Source organism: Diadema antillarum, unplaced genomic scaffold (assembly GCF_040938485.1).
Source record: "Diadema antillarum isolate AM-2024a unplaced genomic scaffold, OU_Dant_1.0 seq00001631_RagTag, whole genome shotgun sequence".
Taxonomy (NCBI): Eukaryota; Metazoa; Echinodermata; class Echinoidea; order Diadematoida; family Diadematidae; genus Diadema; species Diadema antillarum.
The window spans coordinates 6,857-33,006 of NW_027272340.1; the positions used below are offsets into that span (position 1 = coordinate 6,857).

Here is a 26,150-nt window from a genome sequence, read left to right on the forward strand (position 1 = left end):
TGCTAAATATCAAAAAATCCCACTGAAAATGAAAAAGAATACCTCAAGTACCGGTAGCTAGTTTCCCAAAGGCATATTGCATGTTACTCTTGGTGCCCAACCTATTTCTAGTCACAAACATTACACTATAGAGTTACAGATGAGACAGAGAATTGAAACTTCTCTGGTATGAAGAACTCTATGCATAATGATAACACACACACACATACCCCTTTTTTCAATAATCTTTATCTAATGACATTCAAATCAATGCAAATGTGATATTATATTATTACAAACACACACACGCACACACACACACACACACACAAAGCCTAAATGAAACATTTGGCAATGCCCCTTGGTACTGACATAAATATTTGTGTGTGTGTCCACAGTAACACATGCTACAGCATGCTTTTTTATCAGAAATTCTCTCTTACCACCTTTACTAACTGCATCCTCAAATTCTGTAATGTGTGTTTAATACAGTGATGTGACAGACATCATAAATTGTTCTCAAATTCAAAAGTTTAAGCAACATTTCTAGAGAGAAAATCAACATACCTGACTTAATTAAAACATGAAAAAAACTTTGTGGCGTTACACCTTGCATAACAGTTGTTACAGTGGACACCAAAAGCACAACCTACATAAACTACCAGTCAGATGCATGCAAGATGAAAATTTATGTGTAATCTGAAGAATTGTTCAAAACTCCACAGGTTGTTTGTTCCTCCCAGACAAGCTCCCTGATAGACTTAGTAAATATTTGTAAAGCATTTTGATGGCTTTCATAACAAAATTGATATTTCAGAACACTATCACACTTCCATTCATCAGAACTGTTAAAGGACTCATATTTTTAATCTTTGTGATCTTTGGCTCCCAAAAAATGTTTAATGTCCATGTATTATTCAAATTGGCATATGAAACTTCAGTGATTATTCTTTGTCTAATCATAAGCTTGTAAACCATTTTGAATAAAATGACAAGTGGTCTCTTTGCGGGAATAGTACAAGATTCACAAAAGAAGCAAAGACTGACTTTTCTTTCAAATTTCAGATATACTTCTGATTTTATTAACTTTTGGAACACCATGCCATTGTAAGCAATTTATAATGCGTCACTCAAATAAATACACAGTCAATGAAATCAAAACGTTTAATGACCCTATGACCATTTACTTCTTTGTATTAAAGTTTCTTCAACACTGGGCTGCAATGGGTGCATTTTCAAGACAAATGTTGGCATTTTAATGCTATTTCCATCCACAACATGCACAGCTATTTGAGAAGCCAGACAGGTTGTTATGACACATCTTCCTAAGACTACCACAGGTACCCTCAAATTCCCTGGGGCTACACACATTGTAGTACAGTCCATGTAGTTCATACGACATGTATTGCTTCTGTTCATTTTTATGGGCCATACATGTGCATAACTGACTGTCTTCATGGGAAGTGTTGTCACTTACGGACAGAAAGATACCTTTAAGATACCTCTGACATGCTGTGCACTGGATGCACTGAAAAGCATTCTACATACCGGTGTTTTAACAACAATACCATGGTATGCCAAATATTAAAGGACAAGTCCACCTTCATATACATAAGGATTGAGAGAATGCAGCAATATTATTAGAACACATCAGTGAAAGTTTGAGGAAAATTGGACAATCCGTTCAAAAGCTACCAATATCTTAAGTATCTGCGCAGTCACTGCTGGAAGAGAAGACTACTACAGTGTATGATGTCACATGCATACAACTCTATATAAAAGGAAAATAAAAAGAGAATTTCACAAAACTTTACTTTTTGAATAAAGTGCACAGTTCTTCGACTTGCTACTGACGTATGTTAAGGGTAATATTATTCCCTCTGCCTTCTGAAAGAGAGAAGTCTAGTGTTCTTTTGTTATGGGAGAAAAATGGAAATATGTTGAATTTTCTTTATTCTTTCTTTATATCGTTGTACTCATGTGACATCACAAGCTATAGTGGTCTTTTCATCCAGCAGTGACTGAGCAGAAACTTCAAAAATTCATAACTTTTGAACGGATTGTCCGATTTTCCTCAAACTCTCATTGATGCGTTCTACTAATATTGTTGCATTCACTCAACCCACATATCTATGAAGGTGAACTTGTCCTTTAACAAAGTCTACTTTGACACACCCTGATTGCACCAGAACAAAACACTGTTACACTGTAACAATAGCTTTAATAGTATCATTACTGACACAAAAGCATCACTCGCGATGATCCATGCATTTACAGTTACAGGCAGACGATATTATCTCGTGCTACAGGAGTAACCAAAATGTTGAGGGGAGGGGGGATCCCAATACAAATTCCATTAATTTACACTTTATGTTTTGCAGTTATGACATATATCGTTTACAGATAGTGAAACACTAAGCCATGAAAGATGTGTGCAATTATTTGTAATCCTCTGCACTTGGGAAAAAAAAAAAAACACCTGCCCTACCATTAACATCAAGTCCACAAGTTAAAAGCAAATAAAATTATTTCAAATATACTGACCTTCATGCCACTTTTAAAGTACAGCAAATCCATCATCACATACACACAATGTATTAGACATCAGCAGATAAATCAGGGTACATAATCGATTTGGTACCTGCTGAGACCACAATTGAACTAACAAAATCCATAAAAGGTTATTGCCCTAAACATGTCAAGCTTAACAAATCCAAATTATCTACGAGCAGTAAATCTGAAGTCCTTGACATGGTATCAAATCAACTCTGTCAATTTAGTCTACTACAGTGAAACCCCATTATAACGAGGTCCATGGGACCGGCGATATTACCTCGTTATAACCGGTACCTCGTTATAACCGTACGCATAAAAAACAAAGAAAAAGATAAGCACAACGTCATATACATGTACCCGTCAATCAAACTTAAGAACATCCTTTGCATTGTTATTACACAATTATAGATCGTGACTATTGAGACAAAATTACTTGATGAATTGATACATAAAAAAGACGGAAAAAGTAGGGGTTGAAATGCGTTCATTCTTTATTTTTTTCTAAAAATCTCTTCGCATAATAGTTGCACATTATGTTCTTGAGAAGTATGCCTACTCGGCAGGATCATATTCGTTATTCTTTCTTCACCTATCTCTTCCTTTGTATCAAACCATTCTGAAAGAATGTTTTTTTCGTTTGTGAAATACAGTGTATAGTGTAATGACAATGAACAAAATCAGATTGTATAAAATGCGTTTGTTACGTTTTTCTAAACACCAGCGCAAATAGAGTAACATACATGCGTTGTTTATCATAACTTGCGAGGTATGTTACGCTGTTGGTGCCCAGCAGGAATGCGACGATTTCATGAATCATTTCGGTTGTAATCCTATAGAATGTATGATCGTTGCGCCCGAAGGGATTTAAAAAATGCATTCTTCATTTTCTTCCGAAAAGCTCTTCGCCTTTTGTACACCCGTTCTTGAAAAATATGCGACAGGGTTGAATTTGTAAGGTTGTGATCCTTTTTACGCAAATCTGTATTTCATAGACCATTCTGAAAGAAAGGAAAATCTTCAATGTGAAATGCAGTGTTAAATGATAATGAATGATCTATTCAAACTGTCAAATGCGTTTGTTTCTTTTTCTGAACACCAACTCAATTAAGTAGATTAGCATGCGCTATTCAACTATTTATATGCTACTGTCTCCAGGCGGGATCGCGATGATTTCAGTAATTATTTCGGCTTTAATCATACACCCTAATATTCATTATTTGTTACACGATAATGAACAATCCCAGATCTATTCAAACTGTTAAATGCGTTTGTTTCTTTTTCTAAGCACCGACTCAAAAGTAGATTAACATGCGTTATTCAACTATTTTTACGCTACTGTCACCCGGCGGGATCGCTTTCATTTCATTAATTATATTGACTTTAATCATATACACTCATATTTACTAGCCAGCAAAACAACTGGAAGTCGGAACTATATGGAAAGGATTTTATGATGAGTTGCACACGCATTCCAATATTGTCCATTTTGGCCACGATCGAGTGTCGCTACATGAGAAGTTTTTGAATGCGTTATTTTTGTGTTTCTCTCGTTGCGGTGTGGTCTGACCTAATATTACGCACGCGTATCTCGCGAAAAAGAAAATCGAATGATTTTATTCAATAACTTAGGAACATCGGAAGGTATTTCTGCGTCTTATCGCGTGGTTTAGAAGAAAACATGAACTACTCTGCAAAACGGGAAAGACACATGGATAGCGTGAATTCGGTTTTCACTGTTCCGTTTGTCGCGTGTTTGAAAGCAGTAAGTCAAGAAATGGAACCTTGCGAAAAAGAAAACGGAATGATTATGATTATGTTATGTGGTTTAGAAGAAACATGGAAGGAACGGTACTCGGTTATTCGTCACTGACAATGGACGGTAAAGAGGGATAATGGCGGGATTGAAACATGTTTGTTTCCGAGTCTTCCCGCTTCAGATAGTACATGTAGAGACTGAGACGGGACGGGCAGTTGTGCAGTGTGTTACTGCGTTCAGCACAGACTCTGTAAAACGGGGATAGCGTGAATTCGATTTTCAATGTTTCGTTCGTCGCGTGTTTGGAAGCGGCAGGTCAAGAAATGGAACCTCGTTGTATCCGATCAAATTGCTTATGTTTTTCTTTATCATGATGCACCGAAAATGTCCTCGTTATAACCGGAATCTCGTTATAACCGAACTCATTATAACCGATTCGTTCTGCCATAGGTTTACACGCAAAGGAAAACGGGACCGACACGGTCATCTCGTAATAAGCGGTTCCTCGTTATAACCGAACTCGTTATATCGGGGTTTCACTGTACTATGTAAGGGCAACAAACAAAAGTCCACATTGTACCACCATTAAACCAAGTAGCTCTTGGACAAAGACATAATTTGAAGAGTGTAAACAGACTATTTAATGATGACCTGGTTGGGCAGCAATACCTGAATAAAAGTTTTACTTCACTAGACCAGTTCAGCAGCAGTGTGCAGTAGACTGGTACATGTATGTCTCCGCCTTCTCATGCAATTACTATGTTCCTCCCACAATATGTCCCTTAACTTTTGCTCTAATAAAGTTCATCGCTACTTCTGATACAGTGCACTCTCGTTATTAAGAACACGGTTACAATAAAGTAAAAAATCAGGCCGCAACTTTATCCACTCGAAAGAAAACTGCTGGTCCCGAGGACTTCATTATAATGGGAATCCACTGTAATTAACTCTCTTAAAACCACAGTAATATGTATTTTCCAATTAGTTTCTATATTTCTGATGATTGAACTAAAATTCTGTGACCTTTACCCTGACCTTTCACCCATTAGTTCATGCAAATATACATCTAGTTATTTCCATCCCTTGTATATTGAACTACACAACCATATGAATCATATGATATAATCACAACAATGAGATCTGGGGCAGACAGATGGCAATCCCTCAAACAATGCCCCTATACTAGCACCCCTAAGCCCCAGTCACGCATAGACATGCCGAATCACCCCGGATCACCCTAGATCTGATCCCGACGGCAACTTTTGGAGGTCAAAAACATCTGGTGTTATCCGGGGACTGCAGTGTTGGCAGAGCAATCCGGGATGGTCCCTGTGGCCGCCGCGTAGCTGCCATGTTGGTCCGTGTAAGCGCCGTGTAGATGCCATGTAAATGCCTTGCTGTTGCGGCCTTATCCGTGTAGCTGCCATGTTGATACCGTGTGTATAGTCATCAACGCCTGTCGACGCTCCATCCAGGGTGAAACTATCATCGTGTGGATCCTTGAGGATCCCTGTTTAAATGTGACTGGGGCTTAAATTTAAATACAGCTGTAATACAAATTTTCCAAATGCACTGTTGTTCTCAAAGGACTTGCAGGCACTTGCATTGATTGCAAACACCAGCACTAACCCTTAATGTGTCATATTCATGATAGAACTACAGGTACATTGACTGCAACACAGTTAACAACATCAATAGCAAAATGCTGATTGGCAATCTCATAACTTTGTGAAAAGGTCTGTAGCATAATGAACATATCATGCATATACATTGTATGTGTACCTACTATACTTTCAATATCACCTCATTGATCACAACAGCATATTCACAGGTAAACATTTCTGTTGATACATAATATAGACAACTGGTGGAAGAGGAAATATACAGAATATTTCGTCAAGGGGTTCAAAAGGAAGGTCACAAGTCATGTAATGAAGTCGAGGGACTTATAACGGTACCTCTCTGAAATAGCATTTTATACTCTGAGGTTAACATGTTGTTCATTCCAGGTAATAAAAGTCAACACCTGTTACACTATAATATTAAGGGTTAGTAAATGCACTTTGGGAATGCTTACCTTCAACTTGAATTTTCTGTAGTGGCCATTTTCGCAGCACCATGCATACCGCAATTTTTGTGTCTGATGCATGCAGTACCAACTTTATTACATGTTGCTCCATTAATTAAGTAACATTTTACTAGGCAATTCAAATGATTTGGTCACACAGTTTTTAGCACTGTGTAGAATACAAAAAGAAACAAATTGTATATATATATATATATATATATATATATACAATATATGTAAATTGCACTTAAACTTTCATTGCTGTATCTCTTGATATCGTTTTACATAAATATTTCAAATGTTCTGCCCACAGGCAAACATTACAAATAGTTCACATGTGATCTCATTTCTCCAATTTCTGGCATGTATTGACTAACCCACATGATATCAAACAATGAAACAAAAAAATCTTTGGAGTGAGGCAGTTGCATGATGACAAACACTGAAATCTACCATAATCTGACAGCCTGATGATGCAAATGATAAGGGGATTCACACGTACACAAATTAATGGAATACAAATCTCGAGATTGCAGCGTAATTGCAATCACAAGATTTTTGCACGTGTGGACAATAAAAAAACCCACAAAAGAGCATGATCTGCATCGCGATGCTAATCCCAAGAAATCTTGCTGATATTTTCAAATTAGCATGCTATTAGCCCCATGTTGACGGTGTGAACGCTTGACCAAATAATCGAGATTTTATATCCTATCATTCAAAGCCCATATCACAACAACTTGCGCATCACACCACTGAGGCACAAGAACAATAGATTTATCTATTCATCAATCAGCAATTAGTGAGCTATTTCTGTCACAGTTACTTGCAAAATAATCTCAAGATTTGGAGCGTGATTGCTATCTTGCTATTTCTAAGATTGTGAATGCTTGCAAAAAGTTTTGAGATTAGGAGCGTGATCATATTCCCACTATTTTGTACGTCTGAATGTGGCTAATCCTGTATATTTAAATGTGAATACACTGTATGGGTTGTGTTGGATGTGAGTTCACTGTGGATGTGCAAAAAGAATAGTATCATCATGCTGGCTTGGAGTAATATGCCATGGTAGGTGAATATATTTTATAGAATCTCTACATAGGATAGTTGACAAGTTGTTTCTCTCTTCTTTTTTCCCTCAATGTGAAGAGTGTTAAAGGTACTAGCCCACATTTGCAAACCCACGAAAATCAAAACTGCATAAAACAGGTCCAATATGACTTCAAGTACAAGTTATAACAGTAACATACCTCACCTGTTGCTCTTTGTCTATACCATTCGATAAAAGAGAGAAAATCATCGTTTTAAAATCAATTTTCAAACCGGGTCAACCCGACCCAAAATCGAATTACGAGCGCGGGTTAGCTACGTACATTAACTTACACATGTATCGCATGCATGTAGTACCTGCGTGGACCGGAGCTAGCGAGCGTTTTTATACGCATGCATACGGTGCATTTTCATTTATTTTGATGAAAGTAATGGACTAATTGGAACGAAATTTTGCACAGGTGTTACTGCAATCATACCCAAACTCCATGCTAACTATGAGACCAATTGCTGCAGGTTTACAAATGTGGGCTAATACCTTTAATTCATTTGCATTGCACTCTGCCTCTTTGAACATTAACAAACCATTGAACTATCGGTGAACTAGAAATGTCGCTTTGGTAACTAGTATGCCTCTGCTACATCGCTTTATTCTCCCAATAGGTTTAGAGTATAGCTTGTCAATGTGAGACAACAGTTTCACATGACTGGCAATTAGTCACCATCTCGTAACATACACTCAAATTTTCATTGTACAAACTTCCAGCCATTTTCAAAATACGGGAAAAAAGTGTAAATTTAGTATTTTCACTTGACCTTTGACCCCATGGACCAAATTTTCCCCCACAGAGTCATAGCACAGAAATGCATGTGTATACGAAGTTTAATCAAGTGTATACTGAATCATATTCAAGGTAGAGAGAAAATAGTGTATTTTCAGCATTAAATAGTGTAATTTTATAGCATTATAACATGACTTCTGACCCATGACCTTATGACCCAATGTCAGGCAATACATGCACATGTATTTCTACTTAGTTTCATGAAGTTACTTTGAGCAATTTCCAAGATATGGAGGAAAGGAGTGAAATTTTAGTATTTTCTTTTGACCTTTTACCCCAAGGCTGAAACTATCCCTACACAATCTTTACCTGGTAATATATATACTGTATACATTAAGTTTCATGAAAATACCGTCAGGCACTGCAGAGATATAAGGGGAAGTGGTGACATTATACAATTTGACCTTGACCTATGACCTTTAAACTTGTGTGTGGCCTCAAGTTGATAAGCACAGCTTCGTCCACTCATACATAATTATTATATATGCCTTTCATTTGGATACCTCAAACAGTGTCCATAAAACCAATTACAGACAGACGGACAACCCGAAAACATAATGCCTCTGGCAACAATTTGTGGGAGGAACAAAAATGGAGCAAGTGTAAAGACACCAAGTCTGCAATGCCATCTACTGGAAGTATATGTTCGTTTGATATGAACACACAATTTTGAAGGCTGATGGTCAAGTGACATTATTGATTTGTCTTTAATCAAAATATAATATGCCATTGCACAGTGTAACATTGCTATCACCATGTAGAAAAACAAAATCAATGCATGTGAATCTGATTTTCTCTCCAACTGTATCCTGAGAATACCAACTCAGCTCAACATCCCCCCCCCCCTTTATGGACACCCCCTACCATATGGCTTTCCATTACTTTGCACTCAAACATAATTTATAACATTCTCCCTTGATGAGTTGATTGGTTAACATATAATATATGGCAATATTTGTCTTGGTAATATTTTCTATCAGAACAAACTTAAATCTCTACAGATGTTTCTATTAGTCAATTGCAGTATGCTGAATGACAAAGTGAGTTTGACATTGTCAACAAAAAGAAACACTTGAGACATGCAACAAAGACAATGAATGTGTGGTAATTAGGAAGTAAGAAATATATTCGCCATGATCAAGGCACAATCTACTCTCAAAAGAATGCTTATTATTAGTGATGGAATAAAAGCAAAATTAGAGTACATCAATAAAACTGAGCAAAAATGCAACGTAGCAATGGGTTAAATCATTTATCCGGCCTCTCTGCAAAATGACAGATAAACACCATATTCAAGGGGACATAACTGTAATTCATCTAATTTGCTAAAAAATTTCAGAGCTGCTGCTCTTTTTTCATTCCTTTCACCTTAATCTTTTTTTCTACCATTATTTGTTGTTTGCACTTTGACATTTTAACAATTTGAGTATAAAATGAGAACTCAGCACAGTGGTGAATTGTATAAACAGCTCAGATGGAGAAACTGTGTTGATTTACCAATGACCTAAGCCATGTTCCTCCATGCTTGTGTCAAGGTCAAGAAGATTGGCTATACCTTGGCTGTCAATGCCAGAGCTGACATTGTCAACAACAGCTCTCGGCCTTAATACGTTATCACCATTTGCTTTGTCTTCATGGGAAATTGTCCTGTTGACAGAGCTAGATTGGCTGGCAGCACCTTCTGATCTGAATTCAGAGTTCTGTGAGAAGTGGTCAAATTCTGGGCATGAAGAAGTGACAGTTTTGAAATTGTCAGGTAAACTTTTATTTTGTCCAAGATGTGTTGGGGCACTTGACATAGACTGAACAGGCTCAAAGGGAGAAGTCTCGCTGAATTTAATGGATGGACCACTTGCACCATGCCCGCTAGTAGTATTTGGGTTGACATCAGTCTGAGGTCTACTGTCAGAGTTGTTGCCATTTCCTTCGTGGCTGGAATCCCATAGACGTGAATGCGACCCTTTTGGATATGTTTCCCCTGCACTCTGTGGCTTTTCACTGTTTGTCTCTGTTGGATCGGGAAAAGACTGTGGATGGACTGATGATGACCAGCTTTCGCTACCAACAGGAGTCTCATATTCTGATAAGTTATTTCCATGGGCCTTCTTTCGTGACCTGCTACTGCGAGAGTCGGTGCTGTCTTGGCGGTCAAGCTGCTTCCTGGGACTACTGGAATTACTCCTGGATAAGTTGGAGCTCGCTGAGGAATCATCAATCTGTCCACCACGTAACCGTGGCTTACGGCATTCATTGATGCGTTTGGTGAGTTGAAGGATGTGGGCCTCCTGTCGCTGATTAACTTTTTTCAGTGAGTGGTACTTAGCTTCCAGTGCCTGCATCATTACACAGTGGAAAAAGATTTAGTAACGAGACAATGTCCAGAACAAGGTCATCCTTAGAAACATCTTCAAATCTGGTCAGAATGTGCTTTGGGGAACTATTTACTTTAAATCATATCATGATTTTAGTAGAACTAAGTTAAAGTTCTTCTACTAGCTTAAGCTGCATGTAATGATATTGAACTACTGGTACAAAGCAAAATGATGCTTACTGCTTATTTCAGCAAAAAGAGGAAGAAGTCAAAAGATTTGAAATTTTCTCTTTGGAGAAACCCAATTTCACATGGTATAAGTGTATTCTTTAATATCTAAAGGTTGTTTGTTTTCAAAGATATAGTTTGTGGGGAAAAAATGCCACAGTTTTTCAATTTTTAGTGGCCCCAGGCCATCAGGGCATCACTACTGTCAAGACCTGTCTAATAAAACCATACTCTTAAAGGCATTATCTCCCATTTGCAGGTGTGTAAAGATAGTTCTGAAATGTGAGTTAGTAAAAATGAGTATAATTGATGTTAAAGGGATCATATGGTTTTGGTTGAGACCTTATTTCAGGTTTCTAACATATTTGGTGAGATAATGAGAAACCTCTTATGAAATATGAAAGTGCATGAATTCTATGAGGAATTCAACGTTGATTTGATGATAATTGTTTTTGAAATGGTTGAGATATCCAAAAAAGAGCGATTGTCATAAAGTGTGGGACCCACACTCTTTATTACGATCGCTTTGTTTTACTTTATTTTTGGATGTATCAGTAATTCCAGACCCGATTATCATCAAATAAACTTTGAATTCCTGTTAAAATGGTATGCTCTGTACTCTATCATAGTACTTTCTTCCTACATGTATCTTGCAAAAAGTTTAACCCTATTCTAACTGGGGTATTTGAGACCAAGTTTTTACTGGGGGGGGGGGGGGGGGGTGTCAATTTGACCCCCCTTCAGATCGCCCGATCGCCGCAAAATTTTGCCTGAACATAGAGCCGGATGTCAACTAAAAGATTACATGGTCATACAAAAGAGAAATTATGATTTTATATTTTGTGATAAATTAATTATGCAAATTTACGTATGAAATCATATTTTCACCTATAAATCCGTCAAAAAGAATGAAGGATTGCTAAATTTTTGTGTCAGAGTTCCTCAAGATACATCAAACAATTTTCTTGTAAAAAAATAGTGCAATCAAAATCAGTTTCTTTTGTTTCTTCTTGTTTTGTTAATTTCTTATGTATTTTAGTATTTTTTCGACCTTTTGTTTTCTATTGTCTTTTGGCCAAAATTTGTTGCAGGCACTTTTTCAAGCTTATCTACATTAGAATTGATTAATTTCAATGTTCAAAAGTTGAAATAATCTTATTTATATCAATTAAACAAAAAAACACAATTTGCATTGGATTTGCACACGAAATCATGAATTTGAGCTTTTTTTTGGGTCGACATGCATATACAAAACATTGCGTAACTTCAGAACGGTGTACCCGGACGTCGCAAATTTGGTATCAAAATATGCGGGAAACTTCAATGAAAAAAGTCATGAAACGACGTGGCAAAATCTTTGCGCGTTGCAGAATCGTGGCGCGAAATGTTGAGGGGGGGTCAATTTGACCCCCCCCCCCCAGTTACAATAGGGTTAAAGCCCAATTCTCATCTCCACCAATACTGCACCATCCCTTTAAGAATAGCTAGATATACAAAATGTGAACAGGTTATAGAACTGCTTCTAGAATAAACCATCTACAGTTATGCTTTATTGAGAAATATGGTGATATCTCCTTGTATTTTAGCTTTATTGCAAAATTTTTATATGGTAGGATGTTTTGTGATACACTGGACTCCCATTATAACAAAATCCTTGGGATCGGCAGTTTTTTCGCTATATCAAAATTTCGTTATAACCGAACAAATAAACGAGAAAAAAACATAGAGCCTATAATTTTGCGACCTGGACTTCTACTTCATTGTCACCGGAATTTCGTTATAACTGTGTTCGTAATAATTGGAGTGCACTGTACAACTGGCCAGCACATATCCATCAAATGTGATAACTCGAACATTTTTGTAATCACTGCTCCCAAAGGTAAACAATACCTTTTAGTCATTGCTGACAAAGAAGTCAGAATATGCATAACAACTAATACTATACACACTCTCCTCTTACACCGATATATACTCACGTCAACTTTTCCATGAGAAAGGTTTTTCACACTCTCCAGGTACCTCTTCTGTTCTGCTATTGATCGATCCTAGAACAAGACCATAAAATCAACCCGTCAAAACTGGTATGTTATTGAAAACACAGTGTCATAACTGTGTTAAACTAGGTTTGAATCAATTTCCTAAAGAAGACCAGAGCAATATTATTTTCATTAAACTTGGATGTTTCTCCTTTCTTATTTGATTATGATACAGGCTGACCACTTGCATCACAGAAGTTCACTGATCTTGACCCTTGATTAACCTTTAACCCCCTTAGCATAGAGGAATCGTTTTCCTTATTCACTGCTATTCTCCTTCCTTATTTGTATTGCCCTGGAATCTTCCAGCTTCACTAAAAAGTCTATTAGCAATTTCAAACAAGCCTATACTGATTTCATCTTTTATTTTTACCTTGCATCCTCATTACTTCATTTTGTTTACATATACTTGAATATCACAAACTCTTTCCTCCCTTCATCATATCATTACCATCTGACATTCTTTAAGCAGATACAGTGGCTAAAAAACTGGCATATTTGGCCCAAGTTAAGTGACCCCTTAACCATGAAGAGAACCATAAATCTTCTACCTTATCATATTAATATAACTGTGAATTCATTTTCACCCTTCAGACAAATGACATCCTTGCTTAATCCATCACCAGAGAATGACATCTTGTATGTTTTCAGTTAGGTGATCTTTGGTCTCAAGCAAATTTGAATGAAATCTACCTAGAAATGTGGCAAGTAAAGCTCACATAAGAAATGTGAGGCAGCAGCAATGGCAATGTATGCCAATGAATCCAAAGTATTTACTGGAGACAGCATCATGCAGGGTATACAATTGCACAGAGCTTGATGCTTTTGAAAGGAGGAAATCAAGCTTTGAATGGAGGAAGCAACATCTACATGTTCACTACCAACTGCTCACACATCACAGTAAAGAGGCAGCAAAATATACCTAAACCTGCTATGAAGTTTGATCATGCAAAAGGGAAATTTACTTGACAGTAGAAGAACACATGGACACACAGGACATTCTACTTCTATATAATATGAGTAAAGTCTACTAAACAAACAAGGAAATAAAAATGTTGCTTGGCAGAATTACCTTTTGGGACAGTAGAGCATCAAGTTCAATAATCCTTGCTTTAGCAGCTTCCAACTGAATGGTTTTCTGCTTCACAGCATCATGGCAATCTAATAGGATACAGAAAAGAATAACATTGCACCTAAGCAGTGTAGTCTGACTGGGTTCTGTCTTGCTTGTTCAATGGAGAAACAGAACATGCGTACATGGTTCATATCACCCCTGTATCATCCTAACCGTATTAATTTTCATGAATAATTGTACATGATCAATTTGTATATATCAGTGGCAAGAAAGGTGACATTTTATACTTTTGGTATTAAAGCTAAGGTTGACTGACACTGCATTATACCATTACATCATACTGTACATCAGCAGTAAATCCAATACATTTTCCTTTTCTTGTCTCTCTTTGTCTTACCATGTGGAGAATACTTTTTTAGTGTGTGAAGCATATTCTGTAGAACTCAATATTACATGAAACAGCCCATGCTATAGTAATCATAAATTGCTTGTATTGATTCCAATCAACTGATAGAATATCGTTCCATCCAAACCTGTTAACTCTTTCTTGTAGAATGCTTGCTTCTCCTCCTCCTGCTGAAGAACTGTCTGGTTAAGCTTGCTCTCCTCAATTCTTTCTTTGTACTTGGTTATAGCCTCTCCAAGAAGCAGAATCTCCCGATTTAGTCTAGCAATCTAGAAGGTTACAAATATGTTGATGAGTCAGGTATCACTTTCGAAAATCTTTTTCAGCATACCAACATAACGCTACTCACCAATCATGCAAAGTGATAAATGAGGTTATTACAAGAGACCCGGGGGTCTTGCGCTCACCTGAGTATCGCAAGTTCACCTTCCATGCATTCTTGCAGACTCTTACCTGAGAAAATTGGAAACTTGAGGTGGAGGGTAGCTTTGAGAGCTGGTACGCTACCTGTCAAGTTTGGTGAATATTCATCAAGGGGTTTCAAATGATTATGAACATGCACAATTTACATCACCATTTGGACCCACCCCACCCCACTTCCTTGGGTCCCAAGGGGGGGGGGGGGGGGGAGAGAGGACACCCCTGATTCTGCCATGAACAAACATGAAACAACAGTCATCAATATACTGACTCATTGTATTAACTTAGCTCAATCACTTCTGGTTCTAGAGAAAATCTTTAAAGAATCTTTGGGGGGGGGGGGGAGACCCTGGGGGCCCCCCAGGTGGAGTATGGTGCCCATTTGATGGAATTTAGATTCTATCCCCCCAGGGATGCTACCTGCCAAGTTTGGTGAAAATCTGTCAAGGGCTTCTCAAGAAAAAGATGAAAATTCACAACTTAGGGCCTAATTTAGGCCCCCTGGGGCCCCCCAGGTGGGGCATGGTGCCCATTTGATAGGAATGAGATTCTTTCCCCCGAGGGATGCTACCTGCCAAGTTTGGTGAAAATTCATCATAGCATTTTCAAGAAAAAGATGAAAATGTACAATTTGGGCCCCATTAGGACCCCTCCAAACCCCTGATTATGCCATGAACAAACTTGAAACTACAGTCATCAATGTACTAACTCATACTATTAACTTAGCTCTATCACTTCTGGTTCTAGAGAAGAAGATCTTTTAAGATTCCTTAATTTTTGGGAGTTTGCAGGTGGGGTATGGTGCCCACTTGAACAAATTGAGATCCAATCCCCCTGGGGATGCTACCTGCCAAGTTTGGTGAAAATCTGTCAAGGGCTTCTCAAGAAGAGGATGAAAATGTAAAAAGTTTACGCACGACGCACGACGGACGACGGACGCCAGACGAAGAGCGATCACAATACATATTGTAGCTCACTAGAAGGCTCAGGTGAGCTAAAAACCAGTGGGGTAAAGGAGAGTACAGTGACACTAAAATGTAATTTCAAGTTATACACACCCACAAAGAAGAGGAATGATGCACAACAATCCTTTGCATCTGACAATTAGATATCACATGTAACCTTGGAAGCTTGGAAGTCCTAGAGTACATCAGAGGAGGAAATATGAAAGGGAATACTGTACAGCAAGATATTCTTTGCGGCATTAAAATTTCACATATTGGAACAGACCGACTTTCTCACAGCATGAAATTTTCACAAAATGCCACTGGCATTCATTGCATATAGTGTAGACAAGAACTTTCGCATGCATTCTAATTTTGCAAATCTTGGCTCATGCGAAATTCGCGAAATTCAAATGCATGTGAACGTTTACTGGTTTTACAGTAATCTTTTCTGGTATAAAGAACAAACTTATTTCATGATATGTAATCAATAGTTTCAGTACATTTCATGTCAATTTCGAGTATATTCATATAACGAATAACTAACCTCATCTTTGAGATGCTTGTTTGTTGCAATATCTGCCTTAGTACTGGCTAACTCTTGTTCCATGTCCAAAAGTGAGGCATTAGATGTTTGGAGATCCTGAGGAAAGATTTAGTGTAGAATACATTATCTCACAGTTCTACTCACTGTTGATAAAAAAATAATCCAATTATATATATTAAAATATTGAAAAAAAAAAAAGAACAACAAACAAACTAGAAGTACCCATTTCCACACAACATGAGTGTATCCCCTGGGTTGTGGGAATATATGGGTTTAACCCTATTCTAACTGCTCCCCCCCCCCCCGACATTTTGCGCCACGATTCCGCAACGCACAAAGATTTTGCCACATCAAATTGACCCCCCCCCCCCCCAGTAAAAACTTGGTCTTAAATAGCCCAGTTAAAATAGGGTTAATAAGAGTATACCATGATGGACCTGCATACCAAAGAAAACCATCAGACCCAGTGGGTCTAGCACTGTAGGCCCTACTCTTGCAGACTATTATCTACGAAGAACATACAGGGGGAGGGGGTTACAGGGGGCATGGTGTCCATTTGTATATATTCTATCACACTGCCGATAATACCTGCCAAATTTGTACAAAATTTGACCATGCACGTTTTTGTTTTTGTTTTTTAAATCAAATTGTGTAAACTGGTCCCCTAAGGAGGCCACCTCTGGATCTGCCATTAACAAACTTGAAAGAATACCCACTAATGTATTTACTCAGAGCGTTTCAGTTCTTAAAGAAGAAGATTTTGCAAAAATTCTCCAGTTTGGGGATTCTGTGCCATTTGTACAAATATATTCAATCACCCTGGCAATGATATCAATCAAGTTTGTGAAAATTTGACCATGTGTTTTAGAGGAGATAAATGTGAAAACTGGTCCCAAATTTGCCCCTCGCCCAAGGTGAGCATCCCCGGATCCATCACGAACAAAGTTAATTTTTGTAGTGATAAACATCCATTATGAAAAGCAGAACACTGCTGAACGTAAGTGTCCTCTGGTACATGTACGTACCATTGACATAATAAAAATCTGTGAATATGACAAGTGCCAGGAACATCAAAACTAGGGGTAAATGTGATGTCACTGTAACAAGCATAACATTTTCCAGTCAGGCGATGATCAACAATCAGGGCTCGACCTTAACTTTTTTTCTAGGAAGCCAGCCGGGCTCCTCAGGGACCTTTTTAGGGAGCCAAATTGAGTTTTAGGGAGCCACGTTTCCCTCAGTCACAATCAGCAGTAGAGGTCTATTACATGTATTAACCTGGTGGAGAAGATTTCATTTAGATATAACATGCATTTCTCCACTGACACAAGCCGGAGATACCTGGTTCTTAGTCTCTAACGGGTTTTAGCACAGTCACAGTGTGTGTGTGTGTGTGTGCGTGCGTGCGTGCGTGTGTGTGTGTGTGTGTGCCTGTGCCTGTGCCTGCCGTGCACCTGCGTGTGTGTGTGTGTAGGTGTTTTGTGTGGTCCCTCTCCCATTCCCTTGTGTAATTTCTTACCCTGGTCTGTTCATAATTATTGTCTTTCTTTCTCGGTTCTTCTTTTTTTAGTTGCAAGGTGTGGGTTAGAAACAATTATGTAACGCCACATGTTGATTGATCAGCAGAGCTGCCAAGCTTTGGAAGCACAAATCCGTACGCAGCAGCTCCAAAATCTGTATTTTCCACCAAAATCTGTATTTTTTCTATCTCCCTCTTTTTGCCATTTTGAATTAAACTTGTCGACTTATAAGGCCTACAAGCTCTTTAACATAACATTACGACACATGCCGAAGTATCGAGCTGGTCACCAGCACGATAAAGAATCCAAACTACGCAATGTTCAGCGTTGATTGATTGCTTTCTCTCAATGCATGTGTACAAGACTACAAGTGCATGTATGTACCTCCAGAAACTTGCTGGGCTGGTTATGGAAGCTTCCACTATCTAGCAGGGAAGGGGGATGCTTTCATCTTCTCAAGAAAGCTTCTGTGTGAGTGAATGCAAAACTCTGCTCGGTGTTTCCAACTACTGAGTATTGTTTACTATAAAACATAGTCATGCGTTGTTTTCAGGCTTTTTAATTTTACTGGATTTTAAACATCAGTATTTTCCGAAAGTACCGGTATTCCAATTTCTTTTACCCTGACTGGAATCGGAAAGTCTGCTAAGACGATGATCGCAAAATGCCGCGCTGTGTGTGGTTGCGTCAATGTGCAAACACGTGGTTGTACTTTCAAGTTTAAAGGAATGCGCCATGTGCTCCTGCCTAAGAGGTTACTGCGAGTTCGATGGATCGAATGCGCCATAGCTGAGCTGATGGCTTGTTTACGGTATTTAACATGCAGTTTACATTCGATACGAAGAAGTCATTACGTCTTTCACGAGGAAAAACATACAAAACAAACAAAAAACACCTTCGAACGAATGTTGATAGCCAAAACTTTGAAAAGTAATAAGCAGTTATGATGAGCATGAACTGAAATTAATTGTCATGATTTTGCTGTCTAACCATGTGATGACTGCATCTCATTGGACCTACTCATAGTGAATTTGTCTGGGCATATGAGACCTTTTAAGTATTTCTGTGATTGCCTTTTTAATTGACTGATTAATCAATCCTTTTTTATTGTTCAGGGAACATAAGATATTCGATTAAGTACACTATATTCGACTGATGTTTCCTGCTATGCGCCAAAAGAAAGGCTATAAAATTGTAGAATCACGGTATCTTTGCAATGATTCCTTTAATTCAACTAATGAGCTGGTTCTTCGATCGATATTTCCATGATATTTACACGCTGTTTATTCCAGTGCGCCATTCTTTCGTCTGGCACGCACCTGGGTGTGGCACCTGCTTTTGTGGAAATTTCCACAAGGAGAGAGGGGTGGGTGTCAAGTTTCTTCGAGCCGAAGAGCTCGGACTGCGCGCATGTATTCAGTATTTCACAATCTCTTCGCTCTAATCTATTGTAATTCATGCTTTCTCCTTATTCTGTGCTGATATTGAACATTTAGATTTAACTTTACGAAGGTTGGTAGATCGTGGATCTTTTTGTTGTGAGGTGTATGTATTTTTTTTTAAATCATTCTTTGGAGGGGAAAGAAGAGTAAGGGGGGAAGAAGAATAAGAGGGAAAGTGAAATAAAACGAACGGCACGTACGCTCAGCATTTGCAGCAAGCCGTCTTTTTATACCAGCATAGTTTTCATCATCACCATCAGACATCACTCAGATCATTTTAGCCTTTTCCATCAACATTAAGAAACACGCATAGTTCCTCGAGATAAAAACCGAGGAAAATAAATAACAAATACAAAGTATCAACACCTCCCAACACAAATATTTAGAAAAGACAACACACGTGACTTCGATTTGAAAAAGTACACTTAATTGCAGCAAAGCGGAGAAATCGCCGTTACGAAAATAAGTGCGAGACACTTGAAAGAATTACGTTTAAATATTTCAAAGTACATGTATAAAGGGAACGGATAAAGTGATATAAAATGGAACAGTACCAAACGAGGTGTGAGAAACGACAGAAATAGAACGATAAGTTTAGTAGTAGGACTAGGCCCTAGCAAAAGTTTGCAGCACCGAAAGCTACGCGAAAATTAATACACATCGGAAACTGTATTGCGACGAGATCCTTGGGATCGTCAATAAACGATACAAAACAAAGGAAATTAATTCATTTTGACCGGAAAATAGTTTGTTATAAGTATTCTGTTATATGAGATCTCCTTTAATAGGCCTAGAAATACATCGAGTTTCCACGAAAGAAAGTTAGAACGCTTTTCACCTGCACATTTACTGCAGTGCTCATCAATACACGAACAGAAACTCACCTCTTCCTTGCAGAAAAATGATGCAATAACGTTACAAAAAAACACACACAACACTCTAAAAATCATTTCGTACTTGGGAGGCAAGGGAAAAGCGGAAGAAGTAGAGAAAAAGAAGCAGACATATCACAATGGAGTGCTTCTACCCCGACTCAAAACGAAACAGGGTACTAGTACTGTTTATAGTGGCAGCTGGCTACAGTGTGTAGCTAAGCTACTATACTCACACTCCCCAGCCGGCCACACATGGGGATACACGGCGATCGATGTAAACATCCAGGGTCCGTAGGCGACAGGGATTTACGCGCGCGAAGTTCCGTTCGGTGTACACAGTACGCAAGCAGCGAATTGCATGTGCGCTCACTATTCTATAATAGAAGATACGAACACACACACACGTCGGGTACACACAGACACACACACATGTATGCGGGCAATGTGGGCCGGCTGGAGAATGAAACATGTTCAGTGTGTAGTCTATATTGCAATTGCAGGGATAATAACTTCGAGCGTCAGGGCTCGCTGCGCGCGCCGGGGCCGCTCGCGCTCGTCACATAGTGTGAGTGTGTACATAAACTATGATTCTGTCCTGAAACGTGAGTCTATACGGCAAAAAAACTTAAGGAGCCAGCCGGGCTTTTTTCATACATTTCTGGGGAGCCCGTAGCGATTCTGGGGAGCCAATGGTCCCCGGGCTCCCGCTAAGGTCGAGCCCTGACAATGATAGATAAGGAGACTGAATGTAGACATGTCAAAGGATATTATTTCAGAAACAAACTATTAAATAGAATAAAGTCATATGGAATTAAAATACTTTTGCCTGAGTGCTGTAAGAGTTGTCACTTCTTTGGGAGAAAGAGAAAAAGTTAACAAGAAGACAGTAACCTTCTTCATCTTGTCCACCTCTTGCTTGTGAGAAACAAGTAGCTTGTTAAGCTCCTCATTGCATTCCATGAGATGGACCTTACCAGATTCGAGCTTCCTGTAGATAAGAAGGATGCAATATCATATCATCCACCACTGCACAACAATGACACTAACAACAAAAGAAACATGCAGTTTGGAAAACAGGAAATACATACTGCACAATTACAAAATACACTGGATAGCAAAAGAAAGTACCCACTGACTTCTGTCAAAGGCTGCACACAAAAATTCACCATCTAGAAATAAACATTTTTTTGTACACAGGTATGCTGCGATATCCATTAGTAATCACATACCCAATAGCAAGTGATTATCTTTATTACAAAGAAAAAAAAATGACATGCACAGCATCTTGGTCACTGAATCAAAAGTCGCAAAATGTAACAGAATGAGCCTTACAAGCCTTACGAGACATGGCATAATTTTCCTGATGGAAGCTTTCTTAGACCAGAGTAAAGTAATGTCCAGTCTAAAGAGCTGACTGATTTTATTCTGAGAATTAGCATAATCAGGAAGGATAGCATCCCTAAATGCAGAATACACTCATTAACATCATTTTGACAAAACAGGAGTTCACTTTGTCATATTGGTTGTTTAAAAATGTTATCCATTCAGTGGCCATTTTCGCATGGTGGAAAGTGCTGTTGTGTGGGACTTTTGATTCAATGACCATGATGCTGTGCATGTCAAGTTCTTCTTTGTTATGAAGACATTCACTTGCTTATGTACATGTGATTTAAAGTAAGGGGCATTGTAGCACACCTGTGTACAAAAATTGTATATTTCTAGGGGGTGAATTTTTGTGTGCGGCCTTTTGACAGAAGTGGGTACTTTCTTTTGCTGTCCAGTGTACATTGAATTTTACTCTCATTGCCTGTCTCTAACTTATGACTATCAAACAAGAAATACAAACCAATTTTACAAAAAAGACTGGCAGAAGAAGAATTATGTCCTATACATGTAGCACCTGAGGACCCTGACCATGGCATCACAAAATTTTGCAGGATCACCTTCAAGTAATAATGCACATATCTTGCAATATTGATAGATTTCCCCATGAGTAGAAACATAATATTTCATTTGTTTGGATTTTACATTTTGAAACAAGACCGTTGAATACTTGTATATATACGATTTTGACAAGTGAATGTCACAAATGTTCAGTGGTACCTACAGGTGATACTACAAACCTTTATTAAACAGTTGGCTTTCTTAAAGAAATTGATGAATACACTTATTTACCATACTCTGTCTGCTTCTTATTTACTATGTGACTATCTGTTTACAATTTCAGAGAATTCTTATCTAAATACTATAAAACCATTAAAACTGGTGCTGTACGATGCTGGACATTGTCATTTACTAGTTCATTATTTATGGCTCTCTTACATACATACATGTACATAATTTCAACTTGACTGGTTAAAGTGTGATACGGGAACAACACATTTTTGATGGACTAGTGAAAGAGAGATACAAAAGCTTGTGCCTAGTAGTAGCATCTGAGAAAGTGCTTACACCATAATATGTCTCTTCAAATGCCTTTACAACCTGTACATAGATTGCACATGAGGAATTGGTCTCTTTTGGTCTAGGGTCTGTAAAAGACAAATAACCAGCTTCCTTCACATTCCTATCGCTATCAAGAACAATTTCAGATTTTGACATGAAGAACATACAGAAATATTACAGAAACTATTTTCAAACTTGAAAAACAATATCTGGAAAAAAAGTTTGATATTCTAATAAATACAGGTCAAAGTGCAATACAGGCATGAGGTGAGTTGCAACTTGGTAGTAAACCTAGTCACTTTTATGGATAACAACTGAACTATGGATATCAAGTTTGATTACCCCTCCCCCCTCCACAAAAAAAAAAAAAATAGTTAATAAGTTGAAATAATATGATGACTTTATATCAACTATTGTTGTTTTCCTATTCACATACATGTATCACACAATTGCATAGCATGGGGCAATTGCTGCTGCACATATCTGCAAAGTGTTTGAATGCAGTACTACAATCTGCAACTTTTAAGGCTGAAACTTGATAAGAGGGAGAGATAAGAAGAGAGGTGGGGGAGGAGGCTACTCACCGAACATCATCTCGTAACTGCTGGTCCTTGAGGCTGCAATCATTGCTGAACTGGCGTTTCTCCAGCTGTAACTGCTTGACCCGAGTGCTGAGCCGAAGGATCTCTTCCTCTTGGAGGCGGAGCTGGTCTTTCATGGCAGTGTTCAGCTCCTCAAGTGCCTTGGCCTGAATACAACCACAGGTAGTATGACAAGTTTTTAAAGAGCCATGACTTACACTGATAAAGACTGTCATAAACTAAACCCTCCCCCTCCTTCAAAAGCAATATTTTCAAATATTCAGGCCTTTTGTTCCCTACTTTCAATTAAAGTTTACTTCTGATATTAGATACATATCAATGTATATGCCACAGATTTTGTGAGAATTATATTTCCGGAATTGGGAGTTGCACATAAATGTTTACAAATAGCTACATTTGTGATTGAAAACCAGAGTGTCAGAATGAAAAGTATATATATTATTCCTTTTGAGAAGAAAAGTTCATAATTTCCCATTTTTGAACTGATATACATGGCAACATTTTTGTGAGTTGCTAATTTTGCGAATATCAGTCAACTTGCAAAAACTCATGTACAAAAAACAAAAAAACAAAAAACACTGTAAAGTACATGATAGCATTCTTTTTTCCAAAATAAAAAGAAATGTCCTCAAAACATATTTCTTCAAGTGAACTTCTAGTTTCTTCAGTATTGCGTCCCCACTTAAGATGAAGAGAGAGAAAGAGAGAGTGCCTTGTGAGTCTTGCCAAGGAGCCGTCGGTTCCTGCCTGCATGAACTTCCCTCTTGTGTCTCTCATACAGGAGCTGGTTGTGCAGGAGCTGGAGCTGCCCCTTCAGCACATTGATCTCATCAGCTGGAGGAGAGCCACCATAGTGAGTCCAGTTCACAGACTTCTGGCTTGTTAGAGGCAGTCTGCCGATCAAAACAAAGCATGAACTTTCAACTCTACAAGCAATATAAAGAGCACAGAGATGTGATGCCTTTACAACTAAGTAGAGTAATGCCCTGAAGGGGGAAAAATGATATATGATATTCCCCAGTCACATTTTAAATATTTGAACATATATTTTGTCCTTTGGCAAACAAGTACAAGTGAGCTCATGAGTATATTTTCCTGCCAGAGAGAAGAAGAATAAGATAATGTGATAATGTAATGATATTACTTTTTGCCACTAACTCAACATCTCCATGGAATTTTTTTTTTTTTTTACATTTAGTACTGCCATACCACGTTTACATTAATAATTGTACATTTATTTCTACCCTGTCTGTCAATTAACATCATCATTGGACATTCCCAGCTGCAGAAATTCCCATGGTAATATTGCTGCAGAAATCATCATATCATCTGTACATTGGAATATGCGAATTACACCGCATATCTAATATCAGAGAAAGATCAGCTGAAACTGGTTAAAATCATAAGATTTGCACCAAACCAGAAATGTATGAAGAAAACTCAACAAATCAGGAGAGAAACAGAAAGTTCTATATCCTGAAATGTGTTGCCAATTCGACAATTACACATGTAGGTACAAAATCTAGCTAATGAAGTATAACATAGTATAAAAACTAGAAATGTCACTATGGCGACTGGTATGCCTCTTCCAAGTTGCATGGTTCTCCCAATAGGTCTAGAGTATGTCTTGAACAATATGAGACGACAGTTTCACAAAATTGGCGTAATACTGAAATAACACTTTTGTCACAAATGTGTTGAGTGTTTACTTTCCTTGAACTAGGTTTCCTTTGGATGAATAGCTAAATTGTTTAAGAGAGAAAGTATTTGGGAATTTGTGCATTTTCACATGACCCTTGAACTTATGACCCCATGGCCCACAATTCTTTATATAATCACTAATGGCTCGGTCACAAATACCATTAAGAACTGCTATGAACGCCGTACGAAGGATTTTTAAACAATTTCGTACGATCTTCTTAAGAAGGCCGTACGAAACCAGTGTTCGTAGACCGTTTGTAGACCATTCATAAGTTCGTAGCCTGGTCAATGGACTTGTCCAAGATTTTTCTTTTTTTAACTTCGTACGAATCCCTCTCTTCGTAAGGTGGCCATACGAACTCCAGAATTCGTACGAACAGGGACATTCGTACGAACGCATCGTTTATACAAACCTTTGTGACCCTTGCATAACTGGCAACATCCATTTTCATCAAAATACTTTGAGCTTTTTAAAAAATATCGGGACAAAATTGTAACATTTCAACATTTTCACTTGACCTTTGACCCCATGGCCAAAATCTTTCATTACAAAATCCCTGTACAGTATTACCAATCAATTATAAAACATTACATAGCAATCATGATACATGTAGGATATGTTCTCAGACTGCAATACTGTCCGCATACCTTTTTGGCTAATATTTCACTTTTTTTTGAACTCAACAGAAATTGTATAATCATGCCGTAATTTCACACATTTCTCATGCATATGTGACCATTTCAGAGCAAAAAATTAAAGTTTCTACAGGCGAAGAAAAACTATGTATTATGTTATGTTATAATGAATTGTGTACAATGTATGCCCCTGGCACCCTCCTGGGGTGACCTTGGGGCAGAGTCATACAAACACTTACCTGCTGAGTTCTTTGTCATGGACCTCATCACTCATGGCAATATGCCTGTCTAGTATTTCTGTTGGTGAGAACACCAGGTGGAGAGGATTGGTCACACTCTGCACTTCGGATGATGTCACATGGTCACCTTTACTCCGGGAGACAGATGTGGCCATGTCCGAATGAGATGTGTATAGGTATGAAGGTGTGACAAGAGGGAAAAGGTGGCTGAATGCCATGAAGGCTTGATGGGCAGAGGTGTGGGCACTGCTGGTAAATGTGTAAGGGGACTCTATGCTGTCCACTGAGCAGTCTCTAATTGGGGTGAAACCTTGGTTGATGCTGGACTGCCTATGAAGAGTTTCTTGTGGTTCCTTATGGGTTAATTCTGTCTCTTCTGTTGTCTCTCCAGTGGCATATGCCGGCCTTACTCCTGGCTTTTCTGAAGAGGTATTACCAGCACATTCTTCACGAAAGAGTTTTTGACTGATCT

At 38.2% G+C, this 26,150-nt stretch overlaps 1 protein-coding gene across 1 annotated transcript; it reads right to left on the reverse strand.

Annotated features, from left to right (window-relative positions):
• Positions 1-9,138: 9,138 nt before the first annotated feature.
• On the reverse strand, positions 9,139-26,142 carry LOC139711273 (hamartin-like). Its single transcript, XM_071623184.1, has 9 exons — positions 25,679-26,142; positions 23,815-23,995; positions 23,085-23,248; positions 20,947-21,043; positions 16,219-16,314; positions 14,435-14,576; positions 13,899-13,987; positions 12,767-12,835; positions 9,139-10,584 (listed from the first exon to the last, which is right to left on the reverse strand). The coding sequence occupies exons 1-9, from the start codon at positions 25,894-25,896 to the stop codon at positions 9,745-9,747; spliced, it is 1,896 nt and encodes a 631-aa protein (XP_071479285.1). The 5' UTR covers positions 25,897-26,142; the 3' UTR covers positions 9,139-9,744.
• Between the last annotated feature and the right edge of the window lie 8 nt (positions 26,143-26,150).